At 44.1% G+C, this 12554-nt stretch overlaps 1 protein-coding gene across 12 annotated transcripts in view; it reads right to left on the bottom strand.

Moving 5' to 3' along the window:
• Positions 1-1649: 1649 nt before the first annotated feature.
• LOC139561873 (EH domain-binding protein 1-like protein 1) overlaps positions 1650-12554 on the bottom strand; it is a 63957-nt gene continuing 53052 nt past the window's right edge. For 11 of the 12 annotated variants that reach the window (XM_071379236.1, XM_071379235.1, XM_071379239.1 and 8 more), the window contains 12 exons: positions 10736-11776; positions 9768-9858; positions 8692-8858; positions 8491-8539; positions 7105-7626; positions 6880-6931; positions 6432-6478; positions 6191-6302; positions 5946-6045; positions 5758-5831; positions 4217-4331; positions 1650-3631 (listed from right to left, as the gene is read on the bottom strand). In XM_071379236.1, coding sequence (XP_071235337.1) covers positions 3535-3631; positions 4217-4331; positions 5758-5831; positions 5946-6045; positions 6191-6302; positions 6432-6478; positions 6880-6931; positions 7105-7626; positions 8491-8539; positions 8692-8858; positions 9768-9858; positions 10736-11776 — 2467 coding nt within the window. In that variant the 3' untranslated portion in view covers positions 1650-3534. The remainder of the gene's footprint in view (positions 3632-4216; positions 4332-5757; positions 5832-5945; positions 6046-6190; positions 6303-6431; positions 6479-6879; positions 6932-7104; positions 7627-8490; positions 8540-8691; positions 8859-9767; positions 9859-10735; positions 11777-12554) is intronic. The other variant, XM_071379245.1, reaches the window with a different exon arrangement.

The raw sequence follows: 12554 nt of genomic DNA on the forward strand, positions 1-12554 counted from the left end.
CACCCAATCTAATCAACATTCCTTTAATGGGGCACCTCTCCGATTCAGAAGGGTTGGGTTAAATACGGAAGACACATTTCAGTTGAAGCATTCAGTTGTCCAATTGACTAGGTATCCCCTTAGAGTTCTAGGCCTACAGCTCTGTGCACTGGACTAACTGAATCCTCATGGTGCCCATAGGTACTGCAAGGCCTGTTAGTGAGATACCCAATGAGGACCAACTCAGTGGAATGGAAATTAATGAGTAAAAGCAACCTGAATGGAAATAGTAACCACACATTGGTTCACTGACACTGGCATTAGCTTTCACTAATGGCTAAAGCTACACTACATGGACAAAATTATGTGGACACCCCTTCAAATTAGTGGATTCTGCTATTTCAGCCACACCCGTTGCTGACAGTTATATCAAATTGAGCACACCGCCATGCAATCTCCATAGACAAACATTGGCAGTAGAATGGCCTTACTGAAGAGCTCAGTGACTTTCAACGTGGCACCGTCATGGGATGCCACCTTTCCAACAGTTCGTCACATTTCTGCCCTGCTAGAGCTGCCCCGGTCAACTGTAAGTGCTGTTATTGTGGAAATAATAAGTGGAAATGTATAGGAGCAACAACGGCTCAGCCGCAAAGTGGTAGGCCACACAAGCTCACAGAACGGGACTGTTGAGTGCTGAAGCACACAGCGCGTACAATCGTCTGTCCTCGGTTGCAACACTCACTACCGAGTTCCAAACTGCCTCTGGAAGCAACATCAGCACAATAACTGTTTGCCAGGAGCTTCTTGAAATGGGTTTCCATGGCCGAGCAGCTGCACACAAGCCTAAGATCACCATGTGCAATGCCAAGCATTGGCTGGAGTGGTGTAAAGCTTGTCGCCATTGGACTCTGGAGCAGTGGAAACGCATTCTCTGGAGTGATAAATCATGCTTCACCATCTGGCAGCGTGACTGACGAATCTGGGTTTGGCCAGGAGATCGCTACCTGCCCGAATGCATAGTGCCAACTGTAAAGTTTGGAGGAGGAATAATGGTCTTGGAGGAGGAATAATGGTCTGGGGCTGTTTTTCATGGTTCGGGCTAGGCCCCTTAGTTCCACTGAAGGGAAATCTTAATGCTACAGCATACAATGGCATTCTAGACAATTCTGTGCTTCCAACTTTGTGGCTACAGTTTGCGGAAGGCCCTTTCCCATTTCAGCATGCCCCCGTGCACAAAGCGAGGTCTGTACAGAAATGGTTTGTCGAGATTGGTTTGGAAGAACTTGACTGGACTGCACAGAACCCTGGCCTCAACCCCATCGAACACCTTTGGAATGAATTGGAACACCGACTGTGAGCCAGGCCTAATTGCACAACATCAGTGCCGACCTCACTAATGCTCTTGTGGCTGAATGGAAGCAAGTCCCCGCACCAATGTTCCAACAACATCTAGTGGAAAGACTTCCCAGAAGAGTGGAGGCTGTTAAAGCAGCAAAGGGGGATCAACTCCATATTAATGCCCATAATTTTGGAATGAGATCTTCGACGTGCAGGTGTCCACATACTCTTGGCTATGTAGTGTATGTATCCACCTTGACGTGTAAGGATTCATGAATGATTTCCATATAAAAATTAGCATTAAATAGACGCATTGTGGTTTCTCCGAGTCATCCAAAATAGCTTTTATTTTCCAAACATTACAAATAGTGCAAATGTACGTAACATTAAAACAAACAAAAAACTTCCCCAAAAAGCTATTTCAGAAAACTAAAAGCACATTTCTCAAACTCACACAGGGGACAGTAAACATTACCACAGTAACTAACAACAGAGTGGCAGAGGAGGCGCAGACTGGAACACAAGTTCAAACACCTCACTGTCTAAAAAAAATCACTCAGTCAAATGGCACCCCAAAATAACTCAGGACAGAATCTAGTTTTTACTCTGTTGTGTTGCGCAGCAGAGGTCAAGCGAATATCAACCTCTAGTCCAATCTTGGCCAATGATAGTGATACTGCAGTAAGGAAGTCCTGGAGTTTTAATCTTAGAATATTTTTTTTGAAAAAGTCAAGTGTATTTTTTTTAGACCATGTTAACTTATGAGGGTTATTTGTTTACTGCGTACCCTTTTGCACATTTCATCTTCTGTAACAACCACGTGCATAAGACTATAGTAATTGATAGCGGTGAGGTAAAGATGGAAATACTACAAAACATGCATTTGCCTGATGTTTTCTGTTTGCATATTGCTGTCCTCTAGTATTTCCGATCATTTCATTCTCAGACTCCACAGCTTCTACGTCAATTAATTAAATTAATAAAACAACAACAAAAAAACAATCAATGGAAAACAAGACATTGCAAGACTAATGTCACAAACAAGTAACTGAACTCAAACTCACTGCATAAACATATCCAAACTAGGAACAAAGTTCATACTTCCAGTCATTTTTAAAACTATGGGTCTGGTCAAAAGGCACATTTGACAGGCAGGATCTGTAAGATTATCTGTTGAATACCTATTCAATAAATAAAACCATAAATTACTTTGATAAGTTCAAACGGTTTTGTTCTTTCAGACACCGAGCTGTAGGTTACGAAACTAGCTACCGTATAGACTCCCGTTCTTTTCCCTTCCCTCCTAAATCTCCCACTCTAGTTGAGCGTTGGAGCGCTGCAAGTAAACATTTAACACCTTCAATACCTAGACCGTGTCAACAATGTCAGTTTTCTTCTCTCCTCGACATCCACGTCGATAAACGATCAGACAACGGATGTCTGCTGTGTGCTGTCTGCACAGCCAACATACTGCAAGAAATAAGAAAAATATTTTTGGCAATAGTTGTTTGGCACAAGACGAGTACTTTCCTTCCATCTCTCCATTGTAATTGGCAATAAATCACAGAGCGCTCCTGTCAGTCTCATGTAACTGTAGGTGAAGACGGGTGAATCAATCCACCTGCTGCATGGCCCTAAAGTAGGTCTTTGTTGTACATAGTAGCTGGAGCCCTGTCGCGTCCATAATATGCCATTCGGTGGAAAATACCTTTTGTAAGTAACCCATTATACAATACACTACTGTAACAGATTCTACAGTAAGGCAACTATCTGGTGATAAGTTAGTTAGGGATATGTCTTTGTGACCTGAAGTTAAATACACAGAATAGCGCCATACAGTCATGGATTGCACTCACAATGGCACGCATCAGCGCACACATTCACACGCACAAACACAGGTACACACAAACTCTGCATCCATATAGAAAAATAAGCGACAAGAAAAACACTTCAATCCAATCAAAACACAATCTGAAGAGCAAAGCGACTGATGATAACCAGTCATAGGTTGGATTGAGGCTCAGTCATATCATGGGGGGGGGGGGGGGGGCGAACATCGTTTTCCATCCTCTTAGTGCAGTCACATAACACTGTTCTCAGTCTCTTCCATGCAGTGTTGATGTCATGAGCCACACACATACAACATCAGTCCCAAAGTGCACCCAGGTGACCTTCCACAGGGCTGCCTGGTTCAGGTGTGTCCGACGCCAGGCCTCACTGCAGCACACACTTCTCCTCCTTGCTCTTCTTGCTGTACTTCCTGCGTCTCTGCTCCAGGCCTCTCTCCAGCCTCTCGTCCTCCTCCAGAGCCCTAGGCGCAGAGAACAGGGAGATAGACCTGCTAGAACAGTAGTCCCATAGAAAATAGTTCCCCTCTCAGACTTAGAGGGGACTGCGTCCCAATTGGCACCCTATTCCCTATATAGTACACTACTTTTGACCTGGGGCCATTTGGGCTCTAGTCAAAAGTAGTGCACTGTATAGGGCAGGGATCATCAATTAGATTCAGTGGCTGGACGATTTTATCTTGAGCGGATGGTCGGGACCGGAACTTAATTACAAATCATTTGTAGACTGCAAATGGACCGCAAGAAGCACAAACAGATATAATATTTGACTAAAACATAATGATTTCAAACCTTGCGTAGACACTTGTATATGATCACGTGTCTCTCTAATATGTGTGGGAATACTTGGGAACAGATTGCAAAAATTTAAATAACTTGCAACTGATTTCCTGGTCTTTTTACAGTCTTTTATGTCCAACCATGAAAATAAATAAATGTTGTCTTTTTTGCTCATAAACTTGAGGGGCCAAATAAAACCACCCGCAGGCCAAATTCGGTTTGCGGATCACCAGTTGGGCAACCCTGATATGCAGACATGGCTGTCTCACCCTCTCTCCTTGGCATCCATGTCGTGGACCAGCTCGTCCCTCAGGTTGACCAGAGACACCAGCTCCTGCAGTAGCAGCTGCTCCCTGTGCTTATGGGCCGCTGTCTTCTGCCACTCTGGAGGACAGAAAGAAGGGAGTGGAAGAGAGAGAGAGGGAGCGGAGGAGAGGAAGACAGGGAAAGAGTGATACAGGATTGAGGGTGGTACAGAGTAGAAAAGACAGTTGTTGCTTTGCCAATATGTAATTTAGTTCCATGACCAGCTTTTTCTTACAATGGTCTTTTTCCTTTTTTTTTTTATTCTATTGGCTTTCACCTTGCTCTAATAACATTCAAATTTCGTGTGAAACATAACAAAAATCCCCTGTAGTTTAATTTTAAACTTCTCTTTAAAGATCAATGAAATATATATATATTTTTTTACCCCTTTTTCTCTACAATTTCGTGGTATCCAATTGGTAGTTACAGTCTTGTCCCATCGCTGCAACTCCCGTGCGGACTCGGGAGAGGCAAAGTTCGAGAGCCATGCGTCCTCCGAAACACGACCCTGCCAAGTCTTGACACACTGCTCACTTAGCCCGGAAGCCAACGTGTCGGAGGAAACACCACACACCTGGCGACCGTGTCAGCATGCACTGCGCCCGGCCCGCCACAGGAGTCGCAAGAGCGATGGGACAAGGACATCCCGGCCGGCCAGACCCTCCCCTAACCCGGACGGCTCTGGGCCAATTGTGCGTAGCGTCATTGGGTCTCTATTGGTCGCGGCCGGCTGCGACATAGCCCGGGATCGAACGCGGATCTGTATTGACACCTCAAGAACTGCAGCGCCTTAGACCGCTGCGCCTAAGGCCCTCTTTAAAGATTTAGAACCTAATGCTGAAACTGGAAGTAAATAAAGGATTCAGATAAATTATGACATTAAAGAAAGGAGCACTTCCTCAAACCAACTCGAGGGCAGATACCACTTGGCACAGTTGGCAGGTCTGGCTTTTCCTAACAGATGAACTAGCCTGAGTCAATCACGCCCAGAGCTTACTGCCATACTTCAGATGTCCTTTGCAGACTCAAAGCTAGAATCCTTAGCTGCTACATCAATTTTTGGACTTGATTGGAAATTGATGATATATATACCCATTGATTCTTGAAGAATAGAACGCCTCGTGAGCTTAGTTCAACTGTCGAACCCCATAAGCGTGTTTTACTCCAATGTTTGTAAACACCGCAAATGTAAACAAACACTGTAAAGCCTCAAAACATGGTTAAAACTATACATTTGATATCATGGATGGTCAGTCATTGCATAATTAGCTCTGTCTGTGAATTTGAGAGGGGTTACATTTATCCAGCCGCCTCCCTTAGCTTTTTAGCAAAACAGGGGCAGGGGAAAACATTGTTATTGTTTCAATGAAGGATTCTAGCTTTAAGACAGATTTTTGCCATTGTATGTCACTATAACCAAAACCGACCACAGTGGTGAGCTGTACTGCAGAAAAGAGTTGCATCACGAATCCTGTAGTTCAGTATATCGGTACTGCAGTTTTACCTTCAATAGCCATCATGTCTCTCAGCTCTCGGTTCAGCATCTCAAACCTCGTCTCCAGGTTCTGCTCTTCTTGTCTGTGGAGCAGAATAACTTTTGGTTAGATCAGTGTAATGGCTCTATGATATGTCCGCGTTGTTTTTGAAGCACTAGGTAACGGTGGAGAACACAGCGGGGATGGTGGGTCATACAGCAGCTGTAGTTGGTCTTGTCTCCTGATGAGGGCGTTCTTCTTGTTGACCAGAGTGAACCACTCCTGAATCAGCTTCTCCTCCTGCATCTTGTCACTACCTACATGTATGGAGACAGAGAGGGCGTCATTATAAAGAGAAGCTTTGACAATACTGAAAGCATTTATTCAAGGGTATTTTTCTTTCTCTTTCTTCATCCCCCTCCTCCCTCCATCCCCCCCTCTCTTCCCCCCATCCCCCCTCACCTGACTCCATCAGTCGGCGTAGTCTCCTTTCCACTATGTCTGCCCTGCTGTCAATGTGCTTCTGCTCCGCCTCCAGGGCCTTCATCTCACTCAGTGCATACTGGCTGGCGTCCTGGATGCACGCGCACACGCACACACACACACAGACACACACTTCTTTCATATACAGAACATTGGCATTTCCTTGATGCACGTAAGTGTTTATGACAGCGGCAGGCAGGGATTTGTGAAAGTGACAGACCTGGCACTCCTCCTCAGCCGATCGTCCTTCTTCACCAGCTTCCCCTTCTATATGGAAAATACACACAAACACAGCGTAAGGAAATACATAGGAACATAATGCAGTAGCTCCACTGTGCAATTACTAGACAAGCATTAAAGTGGCAAACGAGACTGCGATGACAAGAGGCAATTAGCATAGTTTGATAGGCCAAGGACTGATCCTAACGACAGGAAACCATCAAAGTAATTAGAGTGAGTGATGCCAATGCTCAGGGGATGGATGAGTCAAGTACAGCAAAGAAAACTGTGATGACTTGTGTCTGTACTCGCTCTCTCTCTCGCTCTCCTATCCACTGCACCTCTGATGGGTGTTGTGCAATCAAAGCTCCTGGGAAACTGGAGACTCAGTAAGTCTGTGTGGGTGTAAACTCCAATAACATCATACAAAATCAATACACTGTATGTACCTGTTTCTGATTTCCTTCTGGTAGCTCCAACCTCTTCCTGACCTGTAGCAACCTGTAAAGACAACAAAGGAATCACTCACAGAGATGGAGAAAAAGAGTTGGCAGATTAAGTGGCAGAAAGTGGAGAGAGAGAGAGAAAGAGAGAAAGAAAAAGAGAGACAAAGAGGAGCTGGGTGTGAGAGTAAGAGAAGGTGAAGAGAGACAGAGAGATCGTAGGCCACTTACCTCGGTTGAGTCTGCCTCGTCTATTGAGCTGCGTTGCGACCGCCGCTTCTTAACCAGATCTGCATCCTTTAGCTGGGAGAACCCAGACTTGGCAGATAAGAAGTGTGTCCTTGGGGGTGCGACGGGGGCCTGGGCCCCTCCTCCTGCCCCTGCAGCCTGCAGCCGTTTGGTTCTAGGGGGCGGGACCACGTCCCCATTGGTGCCCCCCTTAGTGTCACTATACGCCTCCTTCTCTGCAGCGCCCCCATTGGTGTCCGTTGTGAGGGCCTCATCGTGGATCCGTTGACAGTAGCGTGCAGCGGCCTCCGGGTCGGGGCCCTCCCGGCTCTCCCCGGCCACGCCGTAGCTGGACTCGCTGCTGTCCGCCTCTATGTGCAGCACGCTCAGCTCCTGGCCCAAGAAGTAGGTGCGGATCTGGTTGAGGTAGGTCATGACGATGAGGCGGTCAGGCACGGCCAGGAGGGCCATGTCTGAGGGCTCCATCAGCCGAGAAATGCCCAGCTCAGCAAAGCCGTCGAAAGCCTGGGGGTTAAAGAGGAGATGGGGTGGATGGGTAAAATGCAGTAGTACTTAAGTAAAAATACTTTAAGTTAATACTTAAGTCGTTTTTGGGGGGTATCTGTACTTTACTGTTTCTATTTTTGACAACTTTTACTTTTTCTCTACTACATTCCGAAAGAAAATAATGTACTTTTACTCCATACATTTTCCTTGATACCCAAAAGTACTTGTTACATTTCGAATGCTTAGCAGGACAGAAACATTTACCAATTCACACACTTACAAGAGAACATCCCTGGTCATCCCTACTGCCTCTGATCTGGCGGACTCACTAACCACAAATGCTTCGTTTGTAAATTATGTCTGAGTGTTGGAGTGTGCCCCTGGCTATATAAAATAATAAAACAAGAAAATCGTGCCGTCTGGTTTGCTTAATATAAGAAATGATTTATACTTTTACTTTTGAGACTTAGACTGTCATGTTTACATGAATTCTGATTATTTCCAGGGATATATCCTGAACATCCTGAAATATATGTAAATATCTTTGTTAGAAATAATATTATATTTCCCTTGACGGAGTGATGCAGAATGTAAAAAATGGCTCAACTTACCCCACTCTCCCCTACAGTAAACGCACTCAAAAATGTAACTATATTTCAAACCAAATACTTTTACTCAAGTACTATATTACTGGGTGACTTTCCCTTTTACTTGACTAATTTTCTATGAAGGTATCTTTACTTTTGGGTACTTTCTCCACCACTGGTAAAATGTTAAGGTGCTAAACACTTCATGATAAACATTCTAGGCCGAGGAAATGATGGGTTAGCAAATTATACTCTGACTGATTATCACACGCCGAAATAACATGTGGAAAATCACCTTCTTGTTGTTGCGCTTGATGTCATAAGGGTCCAGCATCTCAAAGTTTCTAAGTAGCGAAGAGAGAAAAAAAATCGACACACAAGAACAGGAAACAAGTTAACGCAAAAAAGAATCATGATGTCATTTTCAAAGGTTAAAGAAACTGTGACATAATGCCTGCTTATGTTCATGTCTAAGCTCTCCACAGACGGTACCTACATCCTGTCCGGGTGGAAGTGGTGTAGAAGGGCACAGAAGGCCAGGCCGTTCCTCCAGGATGTGCTGAAGTTAGTGATCTTGATCCCCTTATGTTCTTTGGTGGCTTCCTGACACCACTCCAGTAGTGACTGGCTGGAAGTGACCAGGCCAGGACTGGCCATGAGACCCTAAAACAACACGACATCAAATATAAACATTATATGGTGGTAAGGAGTCAACAATTATGATGGTGGTAAGGAGTCCACATTTATGATGGTGGTAAGAAGTCCACATTTATGATGGTGGTAAGGAGTCCACATTTATGATGGTGGTAAGGGTAAACATTTATGATGGTGGTAAGGAGTCCACATTTATGATGGTGGTAAGGAGTCCACATTTATGATGGTGGTAAGGGTAAACATTTATGATGGTGGTAAGGGTAAACATTTATGATGGTGGTAAGGGTAAACATTTATGATGGTGGTAAGGGTAAACATTTATGATGGTGGTAAGGGTAAACATATATGATGGTGGTAAGGGTAAACATTTATGATGGTGGTAAGGGTAAACATATATGATGGTGGTAAGGGTAAACATTTATGATGGTGGTAAGGGTAAACATTTATGATGGTGGTAAGGGTAAACATATATGATGGTGGTAAGGGTAAACATTTATGATGGTGGTAAGGAGTCCACATTTATGATGGTGGTAAGGAGTCCACATTTATGATGGTGGTAAGGGTAAACATTTATGATGGTGGTAAGGGTAAACATTTATGATGGTGGTAAGGGTAAACATTTATGATGGTGGTAAGGGTAAACATTTATGATGGTGGTAAGGGTAAACATATATGATGGTGGTAAGGAGTCCACATTTATGATGGTGGTAAGGAGTCCACATTTATGATGGTGGTAAGGGTAAACATTTATGATGGTGGTAAGGGTAAACATTTATGATGGTGGTAAGGGTAAACATATATGATGGTGGTAAGGGTAAACATATATGATGGTGGTAAGGGTAAACATTTCATAAGTCAATGATGAAACAAAATAAATGGTGGAGGATTGGTCAACTGATATGACTATAAATAGCGTACTTCTGGAGAAGCAGCACTGTCTTGACCCATTTCCTGAGAGTTTGCAGGTGTGTGCTCAGGTGTTGTTGGCTCCTCTGCTGCCTCCTGCTGCCTAAAAAGAGAAAGACAGGGATTTAATATGACTTGACTACGCAGCAACAATGCTATACTCTGGATTTTTTTTGTTTAAACTGTTTTGTAGCAACACATTTAAAACAATGGCAATGGATGAAATATATGGCGTTTTCTCAATCAGTTAATTTTCATGCAAGCATAGTAGCAGTAGAACTTTCAACAACTAGGGGAGAGTGTGGTAAGTTGAGCTAAGGGGGTAAGTTGAGTCACCCTTGTTTCTAATCACTTGACCAAAGATTTAGGAAGAGGTCATAATTTCATGGAGTACGTGAAGGAAGAAACCACATGGGAAAAAGTGCAAAGCAAGTTAGGATTCTCACTAAGACTCATTTATTGCATTAGAGGTTTTATGGTGCTTGTATCTAAACCAAAGGAGATCTTTAAAGATCAGTTGGGGGTCTCTATAAGCTTCAATATGCGGTCCTTAACCTAGTATGAAAGTGCATCCTTGAAGCTGTATGGGCAAATATATATTTAATTCAGTACATACATTTGTAGGCGGCTTGATTTAGCCCATCCCACGGCTCAACTTACCCCGTCCCACGGCTCAACTTACCCCATACCCGGAGTAAGTTGTGCCAACTGATCACTTTTTTGGACAAGCTATGTTTTTAAAACGGTCATGTTTACATGAATTCTGATTATTTCCAGGGATATACAACATCCTGAAATATATGTAAATATCTTTGTTAGAAATAATACATTATTTCCCTTGACGGAGTGATGCTGATCGTTAATGTACCCCACTCTTCCACTCTTACCCCACTCTCCCCTACATGTAAATGCACTCAAAAATGTAAATATGTCACGCAACTACTCTTTTGCACATGCGTGTCCAACATAACATACAGTACCTCTCTTTATCTAAGCCACCGTCAGCTACGTCTACTGACTCAAAGCCAAAGTCCACCTCTTCAACCCCCGTGTATTTTCTCTCTACCTCCATCTTCTCTGTCTCTTTGGCTCCCTTAACATGTAACCAGTCGTCCTCAGCTGGTGTAGCAGTGGTTGGAGAGGTCTGGTCAAGAACTTCTGCCTCTGAACCCCTCTCAATGTCCTCACTAACAGTGTCTGCGAAGAACTTAGGGGTTTCTGTGAAGGACTCAGTGACAATGGCAGTATCTGTAAAGGTCAAGCTCTCCATGCTCTGCTCCAGTCCTTTCTCAAAGACAGTCTCTGCCTCTGAACCCCTCTCAATGTCCTCGCTTACAGTATCTGTGAAAGCCTCAGTGACCATAGCGGTATCTGTGAAGGTCCAGCTCTCCCCACTCTCCTCCAGTCCCTTTTCGCAGACAATAACTTCTGGTGATATCTCCTCTGAGTGAAGAATTGTGACAAAGCTCCCTTCGGAGACCATGCTTGAGGTTAATGATATTGAACCCTCTGTGGCTTCCTGACTGGTGACTTGTTTGTCTTCCTGAGAGAGAGACAACAAGCCCTCAAGGGAATCTGTCTGCCTAGTGAATGAGGAGTCCATTGAAGGAGTTCCATCGGAGAAAGTGGAACTGAGGCGTTTTTTCGAGCGGGGAACTGGAACAGGCATGCTTGATTGTTCTATGTTTAGTCTACTCCTCCTACGCAGAGGAGCAACCACCACTTCACCAGATGCTGCAGGCTGGCACCCAGGGGGTACGGGAGGAAGACTACTGCTCCTCTTGCTGCGTCGAGGTGGTTCCAGCACAGAGGCTGAGGCTGCATGTGAACGTCCTCTCTCTCTGGTAGAATCGTTGTCATGCCCACTAGAGGCATGCCGGGTCTTTGGTCTGGTAGCATCTAAATGGACAGGTGGGGTCGGGTCTCGTTTCCCACGAGGCTTTGGGACTGGTAAGTACTCCTGCTTGTCCTCAGTCTTTACTTCTGCCGCAGTGTCCTCTGTCGATACCTTCTGAGCTGCACTGTAACGGAAAACTGTAATTTATGCACTAATTTGGGGTATTATCAACAGTAAAATGCTGTGAAGCATTATACTGCAGCATACTGTAAATTATGGTGCATTGTGGGAAATTGTTGTGGGTGGGGAAATAATTGGTGTATTTTGAATGGTACTGTAATTCCATTCCACAGAATACAGTACCGTACTGTATTTTGGGAGCGCCAAAAACCTTTTGACCACTAGTGGGTGCATGGTATTGTTGTTTCTGGCTCATTAACATATTTTGAGGCATGTCTTGTAAGAGGCTATAGTTGTTGCACCTGTTAGAGAGAGCTGTACCAATTGAACTGGTATGTGGTAGTAGAGCTCCATCAAATAAAAATTTATAGGGGACAGGATTGGAGTGGCAGCAAGTCTTAAACCTTTAATGGTTGAGCATTTTGCCATGTCCTTTTGGTCCGTTTTGCCCTGTAGTCATAGCCTGTTTAGAAGCCTTTGTTAAGGCCTCTAGAAGTGGAAGTGATATAAAACACAAAATATTTATTTGATATGTTGCGATATGTAAACACATTACCTAGCAGCCAACCTGCTTGCACCAATCCCATGTAATTACAGTAAAATAATGTGAAATACATGCCCTAATTCCCTCAATGAATTTCATTCATCCCTCCATCCATCCATCCATCCATTCATTCATTCATTTGATTACGGTAGCATTGACTTTTTTCACGGTATAATACAGTCAATTCTACGATATTGTACGGTATGTCATTGTACAGTAATTGCTTTGATACTGTTTT

This window comes from Salvelinus alpinus, chromosome 31, assembly GCF_045679555.1.
Source record: "Salvelinus alpinus chromosome 31, SLU_Salpinus.1, whole genome shotgun sequence".
Lineage (NCBI taxonomy): Eukaryota > Metazoa > Chordata > Actinopteri > Salmoniformes > Salmonidae > Salvelinus > Salvelinus alpinus.